This window comes from Erythrolamprus reginae, chromosome Z (assembly GCF_031021105.1).
Source record: "Erythrolamprus reginae isolate rEryReg1 chromosome Z, rEryReg1.hap1, whole genome shotgun sequence".
Lineage (NCBI taxonomy): Eukaryota > Metazoa > Chordata > Lepidosauria > Squamata > Dipsadidae > Erythrolamprus > Erythrolamprus reginae.
This window is the reverse complement of record NC_091963.1, coordinates 73,985,592-74,005,663: the sequence shown is the minus strand read 5'-3', so window position 1 is coordinate 74,005,663 and position 20,072 is coordinate 73,985,592. Positions and strand designations below refer to the sequence as shown.

The following is a 20,072-nucleotide window of genomic DNA, read 5'->3' as shown; positions in this document are numbered from 1 at the left end:
CCCATTTCCTTCCTTGTGTATATCCCCATGTTCTTCCTTCCCCCATTTCCTTCCTTCCACACTTCTGTTTTCTCCCTTCGTTCATTCCTTCCTATTTTATTTGACTCCTAGAGCCACCCAACTCAACCAAGTGACTTGAGGAATTTAAGGAATAATGTTGCATTTCCTGTTAAAAAGTGAACATTTATTTTTCATTTTCTTTAATATTTTTAGTGCCAGCTGACTGCAAAATAAAATAGGCATCCAAATCAAAATCCCTAAGTTCAGCTTAGGAAAACTCTCCTTGTCAAAAGTGTAAAAATAGTCTAAAAACTGTATGGTTGGAAGAATCTATATTGTTCAAAATGGCTATATTTAATAAATATTGATATTTTTAATTCAATTTAAAATAATTTTAGTACATTGTACAATTTTGTATGATTAGCTATACTGTATTGTATATCAAATTATTTGTAGGAAGTTAACCTGATTGTTCTTGGTATTTCTTTACAGAGATCTTCTGAATCTTCTGCATTATCACGATCAATACACAGGAATAGACCATCTCTTACAGAGCAAAATGATGACAATACTACAACTCCTAATAGAGAGGTGGGTTGAAGATCTATATCATAAAGCGGAAGAACACAAACAAAGTTAAAATAAACATGATTTTTTTTTTGTTAGTTGCAAAGTCATCGCAACCCCATGGACAACGTTCCTCCAGGCCTTCCTGTCCTCTACCTTCCCCCAGAGTTCATTGGCTACTTCAGTGACTTCATCCAGCCATCTCATTCTCTGTTGTCCCATTCTTCTTTTGCCCTCAATATTTCCCAGTGTTAGATTCTTTCCCAGTGAGTCCTTCCTTTTCATTTGGTGGCCAAAGTATTTGAGTTTCATTTTCAGTATCTGGCCTTCTAAAGAGCAGTTAGATTTGATCTCCTTTAGGCCTGATTCGTTTGATTGCCTTTAGGTCCAAGACACTTGCAGGAATCTTCTCCAGCACTATAGTTCAAAGGCCTCAATTCTTTGGCGCTCAGCCTTCCAACTGGTCCAACTTTCAGAACCATACCTTGCAACTGGGAAAACCATACCCTTGATTATAAACACTTTTTTGACAGGGTGATGTTTCTACTTTTTAGTATGCTGTCTAGATTTGCTGTCTAGATTTACTTAACATTGAGTTTCAAGCCAACTTTTGCATTCTCCTTCAGCTGCATCAAGAGGCTCTTTAGTTCCTCTTCACTTTCTGCCATTAGAGTGGTATCTGCATATATGAGGTAGTTGATTTCTCCCAGCAATCTTAATTCCAATTTTTGATTCATCTAGCCAGTGTTCCCTTTAATTTTTTGGGGGGGTGGGCGGAAAAGTATAGTGTCTGAGCGGCAGTCCCTTCGGGACTGGGCGGCACAGGAATAAATAAACAAACAAACAAATAAATAAAAAACCCACCCTGTTTTGCCTCAGAGAATTTCAAAATAAAATACTGTACTGTGTGTCTATAAGAGTGAGCTCATAATAGGGCAACTCTATCAATATCAAAATGCCACTTAAATAGTTGAGCTAGTTTCAAACTAGATTTTGATTTTCTTTCTCTCTTCCTTACTCCCATTCTTTTTCTTTCTCTTTTCCTTCCTCTCTTTTTTCTATCTGTTTCTCTCTGTTCCTCTCTCCCTCCTTCCCTCTCACTCTTTCCCTCTCGGCTTCTGGGCAGGTTTGGAAAACTCTGAGTTGATGATGATTTTTAAGTGAGCGATTGCTCACTGCTCAGCTTAGAGGGAAGTATGCATCTAGCCCTGCCTTTCTCAAGATGTGCTCTGCATATAAGTTAAATAGACAAGGCAACAATATACAGCCTTGCCGTACTCCTGTCCCAATTTTTAACCAATGATTCCATGTCCACGGTAGCTTCTTGACTGACACCTGTAGCTCAGGGTTCAGTCCTGGGCCCAATGCTCTTCAACATATTCATCCAACAACCTACATGAGGGAACAGAGGGGAAACTAATTAAATTTGCAGACGACACCAAGCCTGCGGGGGTAGCCAATACCCCAGAGGATAGGCTCAAAATACAGAAAGATCTATATAGATTAGTACTGTGGGCTCAAACTAACAAAATGAAATTTAATGTTGGGAAAAAAAAAATCTTACACTTAGGTAAGAAAAACCTAAGATACACATACAAATTGGGAGAAACCACACTTAACAGCAGTGACTGTGAGAGCGATCTTGGAGTTTTGGTGGATAACCAACTAAATATGAGCCAGTGTTATGCAGCGGTGGCTAAAAAAGCCAACACAATCTTAAGCTGCATCAACAGGAGGATATACTCCAAGACTAAGGAGGTATTAATACCACTCTATAATGCCCTAGTCAGACTATACCTAGAATACTGCATTCAATTTTGGTCACCCCACTACAAAAAGGACATTGCAACTGTAGAGAAGGGTACAGAAAAGAGCAACTAAAATGATAAAGGGAATGTAACCAAGACATACGAAGAGAGATTGCTGGAACTGGGCATGGATAGTTTAGCAAAAAGGAGGACATGATAGCAGCATACATTTATTTGAGGGGTTGCCACAGGGAGGAGGGGGTCACACTATTTTCCAAGGCACCAGAAGGCCAGACCAGGAGCAATGGATGGAAACTGATCAAGGAGAGATTCAACCTTGAAATAAAGAACTTTCTGATGGTGAGAGTGATCAACCAGTGGAACAGCCTGCCAGAGTTTGTGAACACCCCATCACTTGAAACATTAAAAAGAAAATTGGACTGCCATCTGGTTGGGGTGGTGTAGGGTTTTCTCCCTGAGCAGGAGATTGGATTTGATGACCTGCAAGGTCCCATTCAAATCTAATAATAAACAATAAATATAGGTTTCTCAAGAAACAAGATGGTCTGGTACTCCTGTCTCTTTAAGAACTTGCCACAATTAGTTGTGATCCACACAATCAAAGGCTTTAGCATAATCAATGAAGCAGAAGTAGATTTTTTTCTGGAAAATTGATGATCCAACATATGATACCAATTTGATCTCTAGTTTCTCTACCTCTTTGAAACCCTGTCTGTACTTCTGGTAGTTCTTTCTTTTTTTTAATTAATTTTTTTAATGGATTTTTAAAAATATAAACAACCACACAACAACAGGTGCTCTGTGTGTAGTGCCCACCACTGGCAAACATTTACACCCCACCACCAGATCGGGGGTGTTTCTTGTATATACCATTCTCCATTGAGAGGAGGAGTGACCAGTCAGGATGGGTTGTACTCGTTCGTCAGAGGCATGTCCAAGTCAGAGAAGTATAAAATTACTGGAACTGCCCATTGGCCCCAGTTTTTCTGACTCTCCTCTAACAGAGACACCTCGTGGCAGCACAACCAATTCTTCTAGTGACTCCTTCCTCTTCATCGATTAGGTTAGTAATTGATTATCGCCAAATTTGTCTAAAAATTCAGTCCTGAGGGGGCAGTGGGGCTCAGCGACCCCTTGGTCCAGCCCCACTGCAGGGTGGGCAGGGCCCTAGGCATTCTCCACCCCGGTTCCACATTCCTACTTCGGCCATTAGGCCTGCCTCGGAGCTCCTCGCAGGCAAGCCTAGGCTTCAGTGTGGAATCCCTACTGGTTACTGTTGGATCCCTGTTGCCAGCGTCCCTCTACCCAGATGTGCGAGCCCTCGCCGTGACTTCCTCGCACCGGGGTTGGTTACAGCTCTAGCGGCGTTCCCCGACCCACCCGTACAGCCGTGATCGGCTTGATAAGAAGCCGATTGCTAATTATTTCTTCAGCTCTCTGCTGCTCCTTGCCTTCTGCCTCCGGATAGACTCCTGGCGCCGCTTGTTAAGAAGCCGATTGGGCCCTTTCTGTGACGCAGCCTTTTTTCGAGCCATAGCTGCCCTCCACGAGGCCGTTGCTCTTCTCTAGAGACGATCGGCTCTAATCTCTCTGCTACCACTCAGCCCTGTTAACTTCTTTTAGTGTTGGGGGTTTTTAAATGAGAGAATATCAGGGACTTGGGGAAGGCAGTAGCTTCATTTAACTGTCCTTGTCCTTTTAGGCCTCAGCCTACTTGCCATCTACTATGGTCCTAGGCCTTCCTCAGGGCCTCATAGGGAACCCTTGGCCCAGGCTTAAATAAAGAGAGAAATCCAGTTGCTACTTTTAGGAGCATCCCTCCTGGGCCTCCACTCATCAGGGCTAGCCAAATTCTCACCTGGTTGCTGAAAAAGATTTAAAAAACAAAAAAACAAAAAACACAATTTTAGAAATCTCATATTCTTTAGACTGGCCTTAGCTTCCATAGGAAAATTTAGGCCTACTTAGTGTCTTACCCTACTTTTCTGCTTAATCTTCCATCTTTACCCCCTCTAACCACTATGGCTGACACTTCCAAAGCGGGAGGGAAAAGAACAAAGAAATCAAACAAACCCTGACGCTATTTTTACCATTTCTGAGTCTAAGGATTCTTCCTCCCAGTCATCCAAGCTAGAGAAGCGCAGGGATCGCACCCTACAGAAGATTCATGAAAGGGTGGCCAGAGCATTATCCCCTTCCCTGGGCCTGCATCCTGAGCTGGCTTCTTCCCCTTCTACTACTACTGGCACAAACCCATCCCTTGCTGCCAGCATCTGGGGACCAGCTGGGTTGCACAACCAAAATCTAAGCATCAGTGCTTCTAAGCCTCCGGTTCCCCATCTCCCACAATCTACAGCTTCTACAAAGCAGACCAATCAGTCAGCTCTTCCTTCAGAGGCTCCTCTTCCTTCTCAACCAAATTTTGACCCTTCAATCATCCAAAAATGGATTGAGTCAGCGATTCAGCGCAGCATCGCCTTCAACTTTAGCACCTTGGCAATGGCTGTATCTGCCAGGTCTTCTCAGGTATCCCCTGTCACCCCTCTCCCCTTGTCTTTATCCAATCCCAGATCCTTCCGGGAGAACTGGTCTCAGTCCTCCGACAAGGACTCCGATTTTTCAGACAAGGAAGCGCCAGAAGAGGGCCATGCCGGCCTTTCAGAGGACAAAGGAACAATTCCCGCCTCTTCAATGTTAGCGGCATCTACCATCTTATTCAAGGGTCGCACAGCCGCAGACCTCACAGCTCCTCCGGCTTAGGTTCAACCTTCAGATTCACAGGTGGAGACACTGTTTCAGCCCATTATGGAAGAGCAAGATATGGTCCCGGCTCCTCCCCTTTTCGTCGAAACAGTAACAAAACAGTGCCTGAACCCTGCCGCAGGGCCTGCTCCCTCTAACTTGGAGAAGAAACTTTTTTTAAAAAAAATATTTTTATTGGTTTTTCAAAGAAGAGAAGAAATTTTTCAATGTGGCATCGGAGCTCGTGACCTTCCTCGAGCCTCCTGAAGTGAAAATTCCGGTTATAGCATTGCACTCTTCAGAGAACCTTCCAGGTCAAGCAGACGAACTCCTGAAAGCAGAGCACCAGAAGATCGACCAGATCCTGCAGAAGAGCCATCAATCCGCCGCATGGGCAATTAAGGGAGCCTCCACCTCTTCCTTCTTTGTCAGAACCATGTTCATCTATATCAGGCAACTTCAGGAACACGTCCCGGCTTCCGACATCACAGTTCAACAAATCTTTTCACTACTTTTCAACTGCTCGCTGACACTACCTTGTACACCTCTAGATTTGCAGCAAAGACCCTGGCTTTCTTGCTGGCAGCCAGGAGAATGACTTGGCTTAAGAAATGGCCGGTAGACATCAAGCACAGGCGCTTCGCCTCGGGAGTACAAGGGGAAGAACCTCTTCGGTGAATTCCTTGACCCGTTCCTTATTGATTCAAAGGACAAGAAGAAAATCTTGCCCTCAAGCCAAAAGAAGGCCACCCAACGTGTCACCTTGTTTTCGTTGGCCATTTTGACAGTCAGACCAGACCTTTTCCTATTACAAAGGGCCCAACCAGTCCACCTACAAGCTACGCAATACCCAGGACAAGAACTCCAGAGGCAGAGGGACCAAGCAACCATTTCGTGGGGCCACTGGAGGCCGTCAGGGCTGTAGAGGTAGGTGGTAACTCCCCTCCTCCAGAATCACCCTCAGTCCCCATCAGAGGTCGTCTGGCCAACTTTGCTTCCCATTGGGTTAGTTCAACCTCAGACCCCTGGGTCCTCAATACCATTAGGCATGGACTACACCTAGAATTCCTCTCCATTCCCTTCCTTTTTCATTTCCTGTTCAATATCTAGGAGCCCCTATAAAACGGCTCTATGGAACAGGTCATTCAACACCTGCTGGACATACGGGTCATCCAGCTGGTCCCCTTGGAATTCCAAAGGCAAGCTTTCTACCCATTCCTTTTTATTGTCCCAAAGTCCTCTGGGGGGTGGAGGGCTATCTTAGATCTTTAATGACTTAACCTATTCCTAAGATACCATAAATTCAAGTTGCATGCCCTTAAGGCCATTTTAGTGTGCATCAGAAGAGGAGACTTCATGTCTTCTCTAGACCTAATGGAAGTCTACCTCCATATCCCCATTGCTAGGGAACACCGTAGGTTCCTCCGCTTCTCCTATGCGGGAAGACACTACCAATACCGGGCTCTCCTCCCCCCCCCCCCCCGAGTCTTTATGAAGGTGCTATCCATGATAGCAGCCCACCTTTAGGTCCTATCCCACATGAGTTCAATTTTATTTAGACAACATTCTCGTCTTAGCCAATTCCCTCTCCCAAGCCCAGTCTCATCTGTGAACCACAGTTGATGTGCTCTCGACCCACGGTTTCTGAATCAACTTCCAAAAAAGTCAATTTCCATCCACTTCCATTCTCCATTTAGACACAGTTATCAAATCTTCAGAAGGCTTAGTCAGCCTCTCCCCAGAAAGGATCTGCAGTATCAGGGACTTGGTCTCCCAGATCCATGGGGACCCCCTCCCCTCTCTGACCTCTCCTCCTTACTAGGGAAGATGGTCTCCAGTTTCTCCATAGTACCATGGGCTAGACTTCATTCTCGAAATCTCCAGTGGTTTCTCCTCCCCTTCCAAAAGCTGGGTCAGGCCCACCTGGCAAGATGAACTCGTCTTCCTCCGCAGGTCAGAAGATCTCTAATGTGGTGGAAATCCGGCGCCATCAAAGAGGGAACTCTCTACCGAACCTCCCCGACCGTAACGATCACCACCGACACCAGTCTGTCGGGATGGGGGGGCTCACTGCAGCTCTCAGCAAGCCCAGGGCATCTGGAATTTGGACCAAGCATCTTGCCCCATCAATTGGCTAGAACTGCACACTATTTTTCTAGCCATCAAGAGTTTCCACAGCCTCATAGCCGGACAGGACGTTCTCATTCGGACAGACAATATGGCCACCAAGGCACATATCAACCGGCAAGGGGGCAACCGCTCCAAATCCCCCATGTCAGAAGCCTTACTCCAATTCCTCTCTCTTAAGGTGGCCTTCCTCATTGCCATCACCACAGCCAAATGAATTTTGGAATTGACAGCTCTCTCGGTCAGAGAGGACCTTTGAACTTTTCATCAGGATAAGGTGGTCCTTCGTCTCAACCCAATTTTTATCCCTAAGGTCAATTCGGCCTTCCATAGGGGCCAGGACATCATTCTACTGACTTTCTGCATCCGACCATCACATCCCTCGGAGCATAGGCATCCAAAGACCCTTGGGGATCACAGCCCATTCCACCAGGAGCGCGGCCACCTCAGCGGCATGGTCCACCCAGTGTCCATTGGATGAATTGTGCAGAGCGTCCACCTGGACTTCCCCATCACTTCTCATTTGACACTACCGAATCGACAAATTTGTTTCTGCCCAACCGGCCTTTGGCCACTGAGTTTTACAAAGGGTAGTGGAACATTCTGTACTAACCCCTCCTTCGTGGCAATAACTTTGACATTTCCCATCCTGACTGGTGACTCCTCTCCATGGAGAATGAGCTTTGACTCACCAGATGCGCTCCTTCTCATGGTCGAGGAGTCACCAGTCAGGTCCCTCCCTACTCTTCTACCTGTTACCTTCTCGCATTCCTCCTCTATGAAGAGCTTTCTAGATTTTCTTAGGTTATTTCTATTTTTTAAAAAAACTTAGGAGTCTACTGTTGTGCTGTTCACTCCAAGTCAATGTTTTCAGATATGTCAAAACGGAGAGGGGCGGCATACAAATCAAATCAAATAAATAAATAAATAAACTGGGGCCAATGGGTGGTTCCAGTAATTTTATACTTCTCTGACTCGGACATGTCTCTGACGAGCGAGTACAATCCATCCTGACTGGTGACTCTTCGACCATGAGAAGGAGCATATCAGGTGAGTCAATGCTCATTTTAACTCACAAGCAAAATATCTGTTTACATATTATAAAGTGATTCCAATTTATTCCTTGTAGCTTGGTCTCCATATATCATCTTGCCTTGTCCCATTGTCCCATCAGTTGTCGCAAATCAGTTTCATTAACCGAATTCATCTTTTTATCCATAATCTCAAATTGAATATGATCCACCATGTACCGGTACCAATTTTGCATTGTCCATTTTGTCGCATCCTTCCAACCCAAGACTATTACCACCTGAGCGTTTCTATCGCAGCTTGTTTTATTTCTCTAAATTCTCCCATTGCATTGCTTTTAACTAATACTGCCATTTCCTTAGTAATTATCCATTATATATTTAACATCCTATTAGAAACATAGAAACATAGAAGATTGACGGCAGAAAAAGACCTCATAGTCCATGTAGTTTGCCCTTATACTATTTCCTGTATTTTATCTTAGGATGGACATATGTTTATCCCAGGCATGTTTAAATTCAATTACTGTGGATTTATCATACACATCTGCTGGAAGTTTGTTCCAAGCATCTACTACTCTTTCAGTAAAATAATATTTTCTCACGTTACTTCTAACTAACTAACTTCAAATTGTGCCCCCTTGTTCTTGTGTTCACTTTCCTATTAAAAACACTTCTCTCCTGAACCTTATTTTTAACCGTTTAACATATTTAAATGTTTCGATCATGTCCCCCCTTTCCCTTCTGTCCTCCAGACTATACAGATTGAGTTCATTAAGTCTTTCTTGAAAAGTTTTATGTTTAAGATCCTCCACCATTTTTATAGCCCGTCTTTGGACCCGTGCAATTTTATCAATATCTTTTTGTAGGTGAGGTCTCCAGAACTGAATACAGTATTCCAAGTGTGGTCTCACTAGCACTCTATACAGCGGGATCACAATCTCCCTCTTCCTGCTTGTTATAGCTCTAGCTATGCAGCCAAGCATTCTATTTGCTTTCCCTATCGCCTGACCGCACTGTTCACCCATTTTGAGACTGTCAGAAATCATTACCCCTAAATCCTTCTCTTCTGAATTTTTTGCTAGCACAGAACTGCCAATACAATACTCAGATTGATGATTCCTTTTGCCCAAGTGCATTATTTTACATTTGGAAACATTAAATTGCAGTTTCCATTGCTTTGCTCACTTATCTAGTAAAGCTAAATCATTTACCATATTACAGACACCTCCAGGAACATCAACGCTATTGCACACTTTAGAGTCATCGGCAAATAGGCAAACATTCCCTACCAAGCCTTCCCCTATGTCACTCACAAACATATTAAAAAGAATAGGACCCAGAACAGACCCTTGTGGCAGACCACTTGTAATCAGGCTCTGCTCAGAATACTCGCCATTAACAACAACCCTCTGATATCTACACTTCAGCCAGCTGCAAATCCACTGAACTATCCAGGGATTAAATACAATCTTCATTAATTTATCTATCAGCTTTTTATGTGGAACCGTATCAAAGGCTTTACTGAAGTCCAGATAGGCAATATCCACGGCACCACCTTCATCCAACATCTTTGTGACATAGTAAAAGAATTCAATGGGATTAGTCTGTTATGATTTGCCCTCAGTAAAGCCATGCTGGTTTGGGTCCAATAAATTATTGGTTTTTAGATGCTGATTTCTTTTGAGTAGAGTCTCCATCATTTTAACTATAACTGATGTCAAGCTAACTGGACTGTAGTTACCAGCTTCTTCTCTATTGCCCTTCTTGTGGATAGGCACAACTTTGGCCATTGTCCAATCATCAGGAACATCTCCTGTTAAAAAGGATTGGTTAAACAAATCAGTCAGAGGGTTAGCAATCACATATCTGAGTTCTTTAAGAACTCTGGGGTGGATGCCATCTGGACCCATTGCCTTATTTGTCTTTAATTGTTCAAGTTCTTCTAAGACATCGGGCCCTGAAATCACTGGAGCTGAATCCCTACAGCTGGAAGAAATGCAATATCCACCCATAGTATTATATTGTAAACCGCCTTCTGAGAAAACTGAACAGAAGTATCTATTCAAATGGTCAGCAACCTCCTTATTCCCATCAATGTATATATTATCTCCAGTACTAAGCTTTGTGATGCTGCAGTTTTTCTTCTTCCTATCTCTAATATATCTGAAAAAGGTTTTATCCCCCTTCTTCACAGATTTGGCAATTTCTTTCACTTTTGAGGCTTTAGCAGCACATATTATCTGTTTTACCTCCTGTCTCATTTTATATTTATTTATTATTATTAGATTTGTATGCCGCCCCTTTCCGAGGACTCGGAGCGGCTCACAACAGAATACAATATCACAAATCCAATATGTTAAAAAAGCCCATTTTTAAAACCAAACATCTCAGTCATATCATACACAGATCTACAATAGCCTAGGGGTAACTCAGTTACCCCATGCCTGGCAACACAGGTGGGTTTTGAGTAGATTAAGAAAGACAAGCAGGGTGGGGGCAGTTCTAATCTCTGGGGGGAGTTGATTCCAGAGGGCCGGGGCGCCACAGAGATGGCTCTTTCCCTGGGTCCCACCAGACCACATTGTTTAGTCGACGGACCCGGAGAAGGCTGACTCTGCAGGACATTATCGGTCGCTGGGATTCGTACAGCAGAAAATATACCTCTCTGTCAGCTTTACTTCCAGACTCTTTATAGCTCCTATCGGCAAACTTTTTCATTGACTATAGCCTTACATCATTACTAAACCATAGCGGTTTCTTCTTCCTTTTACCTTAGGTTATTTGCCTTACATACAGTCCAGTGGCTTTTAAGATTGCCTTTTTTAATACAGTCCACTGGGTACTTGCTCCTACCATTTTATCCCTTCCCTTTAATTAATTATTTAAATATCCCCCCATTTTATTGAAATTTGTTTTTCTGAAATCCAATACTTTGGTTGTAGTATAGGATTGTTCACAATCAGTTTTTACATCAAACCACAAACATAGGTGGTCACTGCAACCTATGTTTTCTCACACCTTAACCTCTGAGTCCCGGTTCTCATTCGTAAAAACTAAATCTAGAATATTCTCCCCTCTGGTTGGTGTCTTAACCAGCTGTGCAAGAGCTGTTCCTGTAAGGGCCTCTACTATATGTTCTGGTTTCTGGTAGAAATTTAGCAATTACAAATAACTCTTATTAAATGCATTATATCATGAATAAAGAAACTCCATTTATTTCTCTGCTCTTCTGGAATTCAAACACATTTCATACAGGCACTTGGTCAGTTATCTCCCTTAACTGCATTTCTCACATTCCTTCTCCTTCTCCACTTAACAAGATTTATTTTCCTAACAGCATGATTTCTAAAACAGCAGCCCTGACTGTTAATCAACACAGAATACTTTTGCTTACTTGAGAGCGGCAAGAAAAACATCCATTTTTCTCTTCGGCAACGTTGAAACTCCACCCTTCTTCCCCACTGACCCCCTGATGTGCCAAATACATCACTAAAGTATTTAACCATTCCTCTCCTTAATATCTTCTTCCAGACACCTGTTCTCTATGTTTTTGGGCCCTTCTGAATTTGGGGTTAACCCAGCGAACGTCTGATTCTCCCTCACTAGATCCTGAACTCATAGCCCCATCCTGTGGCTGGCCTCCCACCTGTTCTACTACCTGTAACCCCGGCCCCCCCACTAATTCATAAACACTATCTGAATCTGAGTCCTCAATATCTTCATCCTCCTCCAACTGACCAGGAGTATGTACAACACCATCCCCCTCCTCAGCGTCCCTCCCCCCTTGAGGAAAATTAGAGTGAGGTTTATCAGGGAAATGAACATGAAAATTAGCAATCAAACCAGGAGCATCAATGTCATGAGCATCCATCCAAACAGTGGAGTCAGGCCCGCCTCTGGACCATTCCACCTGGTATTGGAGACTGTTGTTGAGCCAATCAGAGTCCTGGATACTAGTAATGTCCAAGTGTTGTAGTGGAATGGGAAGGGCGGCATCTGAATGGGAGGGAGCAGGACCGGCAGGGCCCGGGAGGTGGAGTAGTAAATGGTGGACGGATGTGGTCGACGCATTGTAGACTTGGGAAGGAAATCCGGTTTTGGGACCACACGATATTGGGATCGTGGGTTCTGAGCCATGCTAAGCCAAGGACCATAGGAAATTGGAGGACTCTGGAACTTCCGGCTTGGGCTTACCTGCGTCGGGGGTGTGGAGGCAAAGCTCCATCTCCACACCACCACTTTCCACGATTGTAGGGCGCCAATTTGTGCTGTGCCGACACCCGGAGGGGTCGACCCAGGACAGGGGGTCTCCTGGACCCCTTGGAAGGATCGCCGCGGCCCCGGGGGTTAGGGAAAGCCCCACAGCTACATCGATGGAGAGCTGCATCCGGGCGGCTGCCCGGGTGCAGCCATAGTGGTTGCCAGAAAGGAGGAAGTAAAAATCAGAAATAAGATGTCTACGGAGGATCAGATCAACAGATAAAGAAGATTGACAGCACTGCAGAATAATCTTTTGGTATTACAACTTGAAAAGAGAAAAATCCAGAGTGAAAGGCGAACAAAAACAAAGCAAAGTAACTGTAAGTGATATCCATATGCTAAGAAGAAAAACGGCCAGAACTACTTGACTTTGTTAGCTCTGAGAGCCTAACAATCTTGTAATTTTTATAATTTTTCTGTTTAAATTTTAAGACGATTTTTTTTTTCTTTCTTCTTCTGTGGTTACTTAAATTTTTATAATTATTTCATTTTTTCTTTTTTAAATTGTAATAAATGATTGGATTGGTAATCAGAAAAATTGGATGAATTAAACACGTGAATAATGAAGTGAGTGATTTGAAGTAAATGGATTGATTTATAAATTACGTGATTTGATTTGATTTGAATATATTTCTGCCGAATTTTTTATTATTCAAAATAAATTTTGGACTTACTTTTTGGACTTACTTTCATTTTATATGGAATTTACGATTAAGAAAACATATAAGGGACTATTTTTATAACTAAATACCAGTGGCGTAAGGATCTTTTTTCATGATTTTTTTCTTTTTTCTTTTTGACAATAAGAAGAAATTGATTTATTTTTATTTTTATTTTTATTTGGAACAATGGATTTGACATTGACATTGGCTTTGGATTTTTTTCCCTTGGATATTCATATTAAGACATAACAACTTCAAGTTACATCCCCCCCCCTTATATTTGGACTATTTGGATTACTTGGACATGTAGGGCTTTATAGGTCTTACCAACATTTTGGATTGTGACAGGAAACTGATCAGCAGCCAGTGCAAGCCGCAGAGTGTTGATGAAACATGGGCATACCTAGGGAGGCCCATGATTTATTTATTATTTATTTATTTATTCAATTTTTATGCCGCCCTTCTCCTTAGATTCAGGGCAGCTTTCAACATGTTAGCAATAGCACTTTTTAAACAGAGCTAGGCTATTGCCCCCACAATCCGGGTCCTCATTTTACCCACCTTAGAAGGATGGAAGGCTGAGTCAACCTTGAGCCGGTGATGAGATTTGAACCTCTGACCTTCAGATCTACAAGTCAGCTTCAGTTGCCTGCAGTTCAGCGCTCTACCTGCTGCACCACCCTGGCTCATTGCTCTCGTGGCCGCATTCTGCACAAACTGAAGTTTCCGAACACTTTTCAAAGATAGCCCCATGTAGAGAGCATTGCAGTAGTCGAACCTTGAGGTGATGAGGGCATGAGTGACTGTGAGCAGAGACTCCCTGTCTAAATAGGGCCACAACTAGTGCACTAGGCAAACGCCCTCCTCGCCACGGCTGAAATATGGTGTTCTAAAGTTAGCTGTGGATCGAGGAGTATGCCCAAGCTGTGGACCCTCTCCGAGGAGGTCAATAATTCCCCCCCTCAGGTAAAGGACAGACAGATGGAATTGTCCTTGGGAGGCAAAACCCACAGCCACTCAGTCTTGTCAGGGTTGAGGCTGAGCCTATTGACACCCATCCAGACCCTAACAGCCTCCAGGCACCGGCACATCACTTCCACCGCTTCACCGACTGGACATGGGGTGGAGATGTACAGCTGAGTGTCATCAGCGTACTGATGGCACCTCACCCCATGCCCTTGGATGATCTCACCCGGCAGTTTCATGTAGATATTAAATAGCAGGGGGGAGAGGACCGACCCCCACAGGGGAGAAGCCTTGAGGTCCACCTCTGGCCCCCCACTAACACCAGTTGTGATTTGCCAGAGAGGTAGGAGGAGAACCACTGCAAAACAGTGCCTCCCACTCCCAAACCCTCTAGCCGTCGCAGAAGGATACCATGGTCGATGGTATAGAAAGCTGCTGAGAGGTCAAGAAGCACCAGGATAGAGGATAAACCCCTGTCACGGGCCCACTAGAGATCATCCATCAGCGTGACTAAAGCGGTTTCCATGCTGTAGCCACGCCTGCATCCTGACTGCTGAGGGCCTAGATAATCGGCTTCTTCTAAGGACCACTGGAGCTGGAGCGACACCACCTTCTCAATAACCTTCCCCATAAAGAGAAGGTTGGAGACTGGACGATAGTTGTTAAGTACAACTGGGTCCAGGGAAGGCTTCTTGAGGAGGGGGTGCACAAGTGCCTCCTGGTAGGGAGCCGGAAAGGACCCCCTCCCCAAAGAAGCGTTGATAATCTCCTGGACCCAGCTCCTGTCACCTCTCTGCTGGCCGAAACCAACCAGGAGGGACACGAATCCAGTAAACAGGAGGCGGAACTCACAGCTGTAATGGCCTTGTCCATTTCATCAGGTGTCACTAGGTCAAACTGCTCCCAGACAGATGGATAAGGATGGGCCCCAGTCACCTCAACTGACTCGTTGTCAGTCCACACTGCTGTCCAATTGGAGTCGAGGTCTATCTGGATCTGAGCGATTTTATCAGCGGAAAATGTGTTAAAATCTTCGGCACTACCCTGGAAGGGCTCCCCAACTCCCCTTTGATTAAGAAGGGAGCGGGTCACCCAAAACACAGCTGGGCGGGATGCTGCTGATGCAATCAAGGCGGCATGATACGCGCATCTTGCCACCTTGAGCGCCACATTGTAAGTCTTAATATGAGCTCTTACAAGTGTTCGATCAGATTCAGATTTACTCTTCCTCCATCACTTCTCTAGACGTCTCTTCTGGCATTTCAACACCTGGAGTTCCTTGGTAAACCAAGGAGCTCGGGGGATTTGCGCATGCATCCAGAAAGATAGATACCTCTACAGAGAACTCCCTAATGTGAATTTAAAAAAAAGTGAAAGTTAACCCCTGACAACCCTCTCTGGCTTGGTGAAAAGCAGATTGAGAGGAAGAGAACTAAACGGAGTTTTTGAAAACGTGCTTGGATCATTACAAAAGAGAAGCAAGCTACTGTTTTAAACGTGAGTAGGGGAAAAATAGAGAACAAAGGAAAAATGGCGACTACTCCAGATTTGGGGGGGAAAATGGACTCACTGTTAACGGCATTTGCAAATATGGGGCAGCATCTCAAGAGATGCAAAAGGCGATAGCTGCTGTCAGTGCTGGTGTAATAGACTTAAAAGAGCAGTTGAAATCACAAGATCTGAGAATTGTGAAACTGGAGGAGGGGAAAGTTCGCCATGAGTCACGCATAAATAACTTAGAAGACAGACAAAGGAGGTCTAATCTGTGTTTGAGGGGCTTCAAGCAAGATTTTGTTGAGAGTAAACGTCTTATCCAAGCGATCCATCAATGGCTTTGTGAAAATAACATTAAATGTGACCCAAATGAATATGAAAGAGCACACTGGGTATTTGGCCCTCGGAGTCAAGGCAATCAAAAGGACATTATCGTAAGATTCATTTTGGAAAGGAGGGCAGCAGAAATTTACAGAGAATTAAAGCAAACTCTAGATTTACATTATAAAGGCACTTCAATACGTGTTCTAAAAGATTTGTCTGCAGAGATGCTCCAGGCCAGAAATCAAATGAGACCTATCACGAATCAATTAACTTGCTTCTTTGTGTATTTTATGCTAACTAACAAGGGATAAAGAGGGAAGGAGGGGGGATTTCCTGTATTGCTTTTAAAGGGGAAAGGTGGGGGAGTTCTCCAGTGGAATGCAAATCCAGGGGTGCCTCTTGGATAAACAAAAATTCTTTTTGTTGCCTCCCCTTTGGGGGGGGTGCAGGGGAAGGGGCACTAGGGTGGGGGTTCAAGGCAATTAACAATTTTTTTTCCAATAGGGTCTGTTTTGCAGGAGGGGAAAACACATTCAAAAGTATGTATAATGGGTGAAAGGGTTTTATTGTCAATAAATGTGAATGGAATGTCATCGCAGAAAAAACAGTATAGAATTATGAAGTTGGCCAGGGATAGTAGAGCTGATTTTTTTGTTTTTTATCAGAAACTCATAAAGGGAAGAAAAATCAGACAAATTAGTTAATAAAAGTGACTGGGAACGGATTTATGAATCTAGAGGGAACACGAAAAGTAGGGGAGTGGCAATTCTGATAAATCAAAGAGTACCATTTCAATTAATTAATATTAAAAGAGATAAAGATGGTAGAATGTTATTAAGGGTAAAATAAATAATAAGGTAGTAACCTTAGCAGTAATCTATGCTCCTAATGCAAATACAAAGCAATTCATAATAAATGTAAAGCGTAAGTTAGATAATTTCGCAGAAGGCATAGTGATCCTAGCAGGTGATTTTAATTTGGAATTAACAGCAGGGAGGGGAGAAAAGAAAAAGTTACACTTAAATAAAATTAATATGTTGGACCTCCATGCAAACGCAGTAAACAGGGATATATTTTATTCAGCAAGACATAATAAATTTAGTTGTATTGACTATTAATGAATAAAACGGGGGAGACACACCTCAAGAGAGCTGAAGTTAAAAGTATTTGGTTATCAGATCATGCTCCATTGTTAGCAGTGATTGAAATGGATGCTAATAGACAACAAAGGATCTGGAGATACAACCCTGTGGTTTCGGCTAGTGAAAAAAATAGACTCAAATTACAAAAGGAATTGTGTGAATTCTTTAATATTAACGAAACAGGAGAAATTAAGCAAACAATAGTTTGGGATACACACAAGGCTTTTATGAGAGGTAATTGCATTAGCACTGAAGCTTTTATTAAGAAATCTTGGGAAGTTGAAAGAGAAAGATGATTAAAAGAGATAGACCTAATCCAAGAGAGCCTGAAAATCACAAGAAATATAGCCTGGAATACATTACTATTACTTAAGAAAAAGAAACTACAATCTCTTGAGGAAGAGAGATGGAATAAAATGAAGATGATTGTAAAACAGAGAATTATGGGATGGGGGAACAAATCAATGAAACAAATGGTACATTATCTGAAAAAAAGAAAGAAATCCTATATCCCTGCTTTAAAGGATAAGAAAGGTGCAATAAAACGTAGTAATATTGAATTGGAAAAAATAATGAGAGACTTTTATGGAAATTTATATAAAAAAGAACAAATCACAATGCAAACTATAGAAGTTAATGAGAAATTAATGGAAGAAGATAGACAAATCTTAAATGCAAAAATAACAAATGATGAGATATCTAGAGTTATTAAAGGGTTAAAACCTGCTAAAGCTCCAGGCCCAGATGTTTTTACTGGTGAATATTATAAGACTTATAAGAATGAATTATTACCGCATTTGGAGAAATTGTTTAACAATGTTTTTCAGACCTTCGACATTCCACAGTCATGGAAAATTTCAGAGATTATAACTATCCCAAAGCCGGATCGTGATTTAATGGACCCAGGTTCCTATCGCCCTATCAGCTTACTTAACCAGGATTATAAAATATTTATGAAAATATTGGCAAACAGGATAGAGAATATTTTACCAAAGATAATTGGAGAAGACCAGTATGGATTTGTTAAAGGAAGAAAGATTTACGAACCAATTAGAAACGTTGTTAATGTGATACACCATGCTACCACTACCAAAAGAAAACTAGGTATTTTAAAGTTAGATGTGTACAAAGCTTTCGATAAAGTTAATCATGATTACTTGTTTCAATTAAGTGAAGATTTAAATATGGGAGACAGCTTTTGTCAAATTATAAAAGCAATTTATAAGGATAATATAGCTTATATTAGGGTAAACGGTAATAGAACAGAGAAGGTTAAAATTCAGAATGGAACTAAACAGGGTTGCCCATTATCCCCAATGCTATTTGCATTGGCAATTGAGGTCTTATTAAATAAAATTAGAAATGACAAGGAGTGGAGAGGTTACCAAATAGGAAAACTTGAATTAAAACTAAATCTTTTTGCAGATGATGCTATAGTATTGACTGAAACCCCAATTGAAATGATGAAAAGAATAAAGATTTTACTCCAGGAATTCAAAGACCAGTCGGGTCTTACAGTTAATATAGAGAAATCAGAGATAATTTGTTTAAATACAGGCCCTAAAGAGCAAATTTAGATACAAAAAGTGTCAGGATTGAAACTAGGACGTAAAAAAATGAAATACTTAGGAGTTTGGCTGTTAAAGAATCCTAACAAAACTGTGATGGTTAATTATAACTCAAATATGGAAGAGACTTCAAAAGCAGATAAAAAACTGGAGGAAAAAAAGGTTGAGAAGACTTGCTAAGATTAGAGCCCTTAAAATGATGATTATACCAAAAATGATGTATTTATTTCAAGTTTTACCAGGTACCTTTCCTGGGGCAAAATTGAGAGAATGGGATAGTAAACTAAATTTTTGTATTGAAGGAAACAAAAGGCCTAGAATAAGGAAAAAATGGCCGTTTGCCCACGAGAAAGAGGGGTGGGTGGGGAAGCCCGAGCTTAGAATTATATAGGGAAGCATTTCAAATAGAAAGATTAATGGAACTACAGTTATGGGAGGAAAAGAAGTGGGTGAAATTGGAAAAGGAAATTAATAATATAAATAATAAGGAATTATTATTTAAAAAATGGAGTAAAATAGAAATTAATAATTTAATAATAACCCTCTGAAAGCAGGTTTAGAAATATGGTTTAAATGGCAGGGGAAATTGGGAATTAGAAATTCAAAATTATCAACGTTACATGTATTGAATACAGGTAATGACGTTAACTTAAGCAGAATTATAAAAGAGTTAAATAGTAAAGGGATAATGAGAATTGAACAATTATATGAGAAGGACGGGAGAGTTAGCAGAACTCGGCTGGAATGGTGGCTGGGTAAACAGAAATGGCTGCAGATTAATGCAATAAGTAAATATTTAAATAAAAGTGAGAATAAAGAAGCTTTCTTGAGAGAAGAAAATTGCTTAGAGAGAATATTAAAAGAAAAGATCAATGATACAAAAGCACAAGCTAGTAATATATATAGAATGTTATCGCAAGCAGAAGATTAAGTAATAAAAGGCTTGACAAGATGCTGGCAAAATGATTTACAAATAGATGAAAGTGAAATGAAAGAAATAGTAGAAAATATACATAAGACTAAGAACACAAGAGTTAAAGAGATGAGAAGAAAAATCTTACATAAATGGTATACACCAGCACAACTTGCACCCTTCCAGGGGAAAGAGAAAGATAATTGTTGGCATCGTTGCCAAAAGAAAGGAATTTTCATGCATATATATGTTCTGGGAGTGTGTAGAAATTCAGAAATTTTGGAAGGAAGTGCAGAACGAAATAAATAAAATGTTAAATATTAATTGGACAATTACAAAAGAAATAGCGATATTAATTAAAGAGAACTAAGAGATTTTAAAGAAATAAAAACTGCAGCACTGGAAAGTGCTCAAGCGGTAGTGGTATTGGGTTGGAAAGAGTCTATGAAATGGACACTACAGAACTGGTACATGGTGGATCACATACATTTTGAAACCATGGAAATA

General features: G+C 41.9%; 1 protein-coding gene across 7 annotated transcripts in view; it reads left to right on the top strand.

The window, feature by feature from the left end:
• The window catches only part of LOC139152918 (golgin subfamily A member 4-like), a 253,930-nt gene that overhangs the window by 50,865 nt on the left and 182,993 nt on the right, over window positions 1-20,072 (top strand). For all 7 annotated transcript variants that reach the window (XR_011556733.1, XR_011556732.1, XR_011556731.1 and 4 more), the window contains one exon: window positions 493-591. Coding sequence is in view for 4 of the 7 variants with exons in the window: in XM_070726337.1 (XP_070582438.1) it covers window positions 493-591 (99 nt within the window). In the remaining 3 variants the exon portion in view is untranslated. The remainder of the gene's footprint in view (window positions 1-492; window positions 592-20,072) is intronic.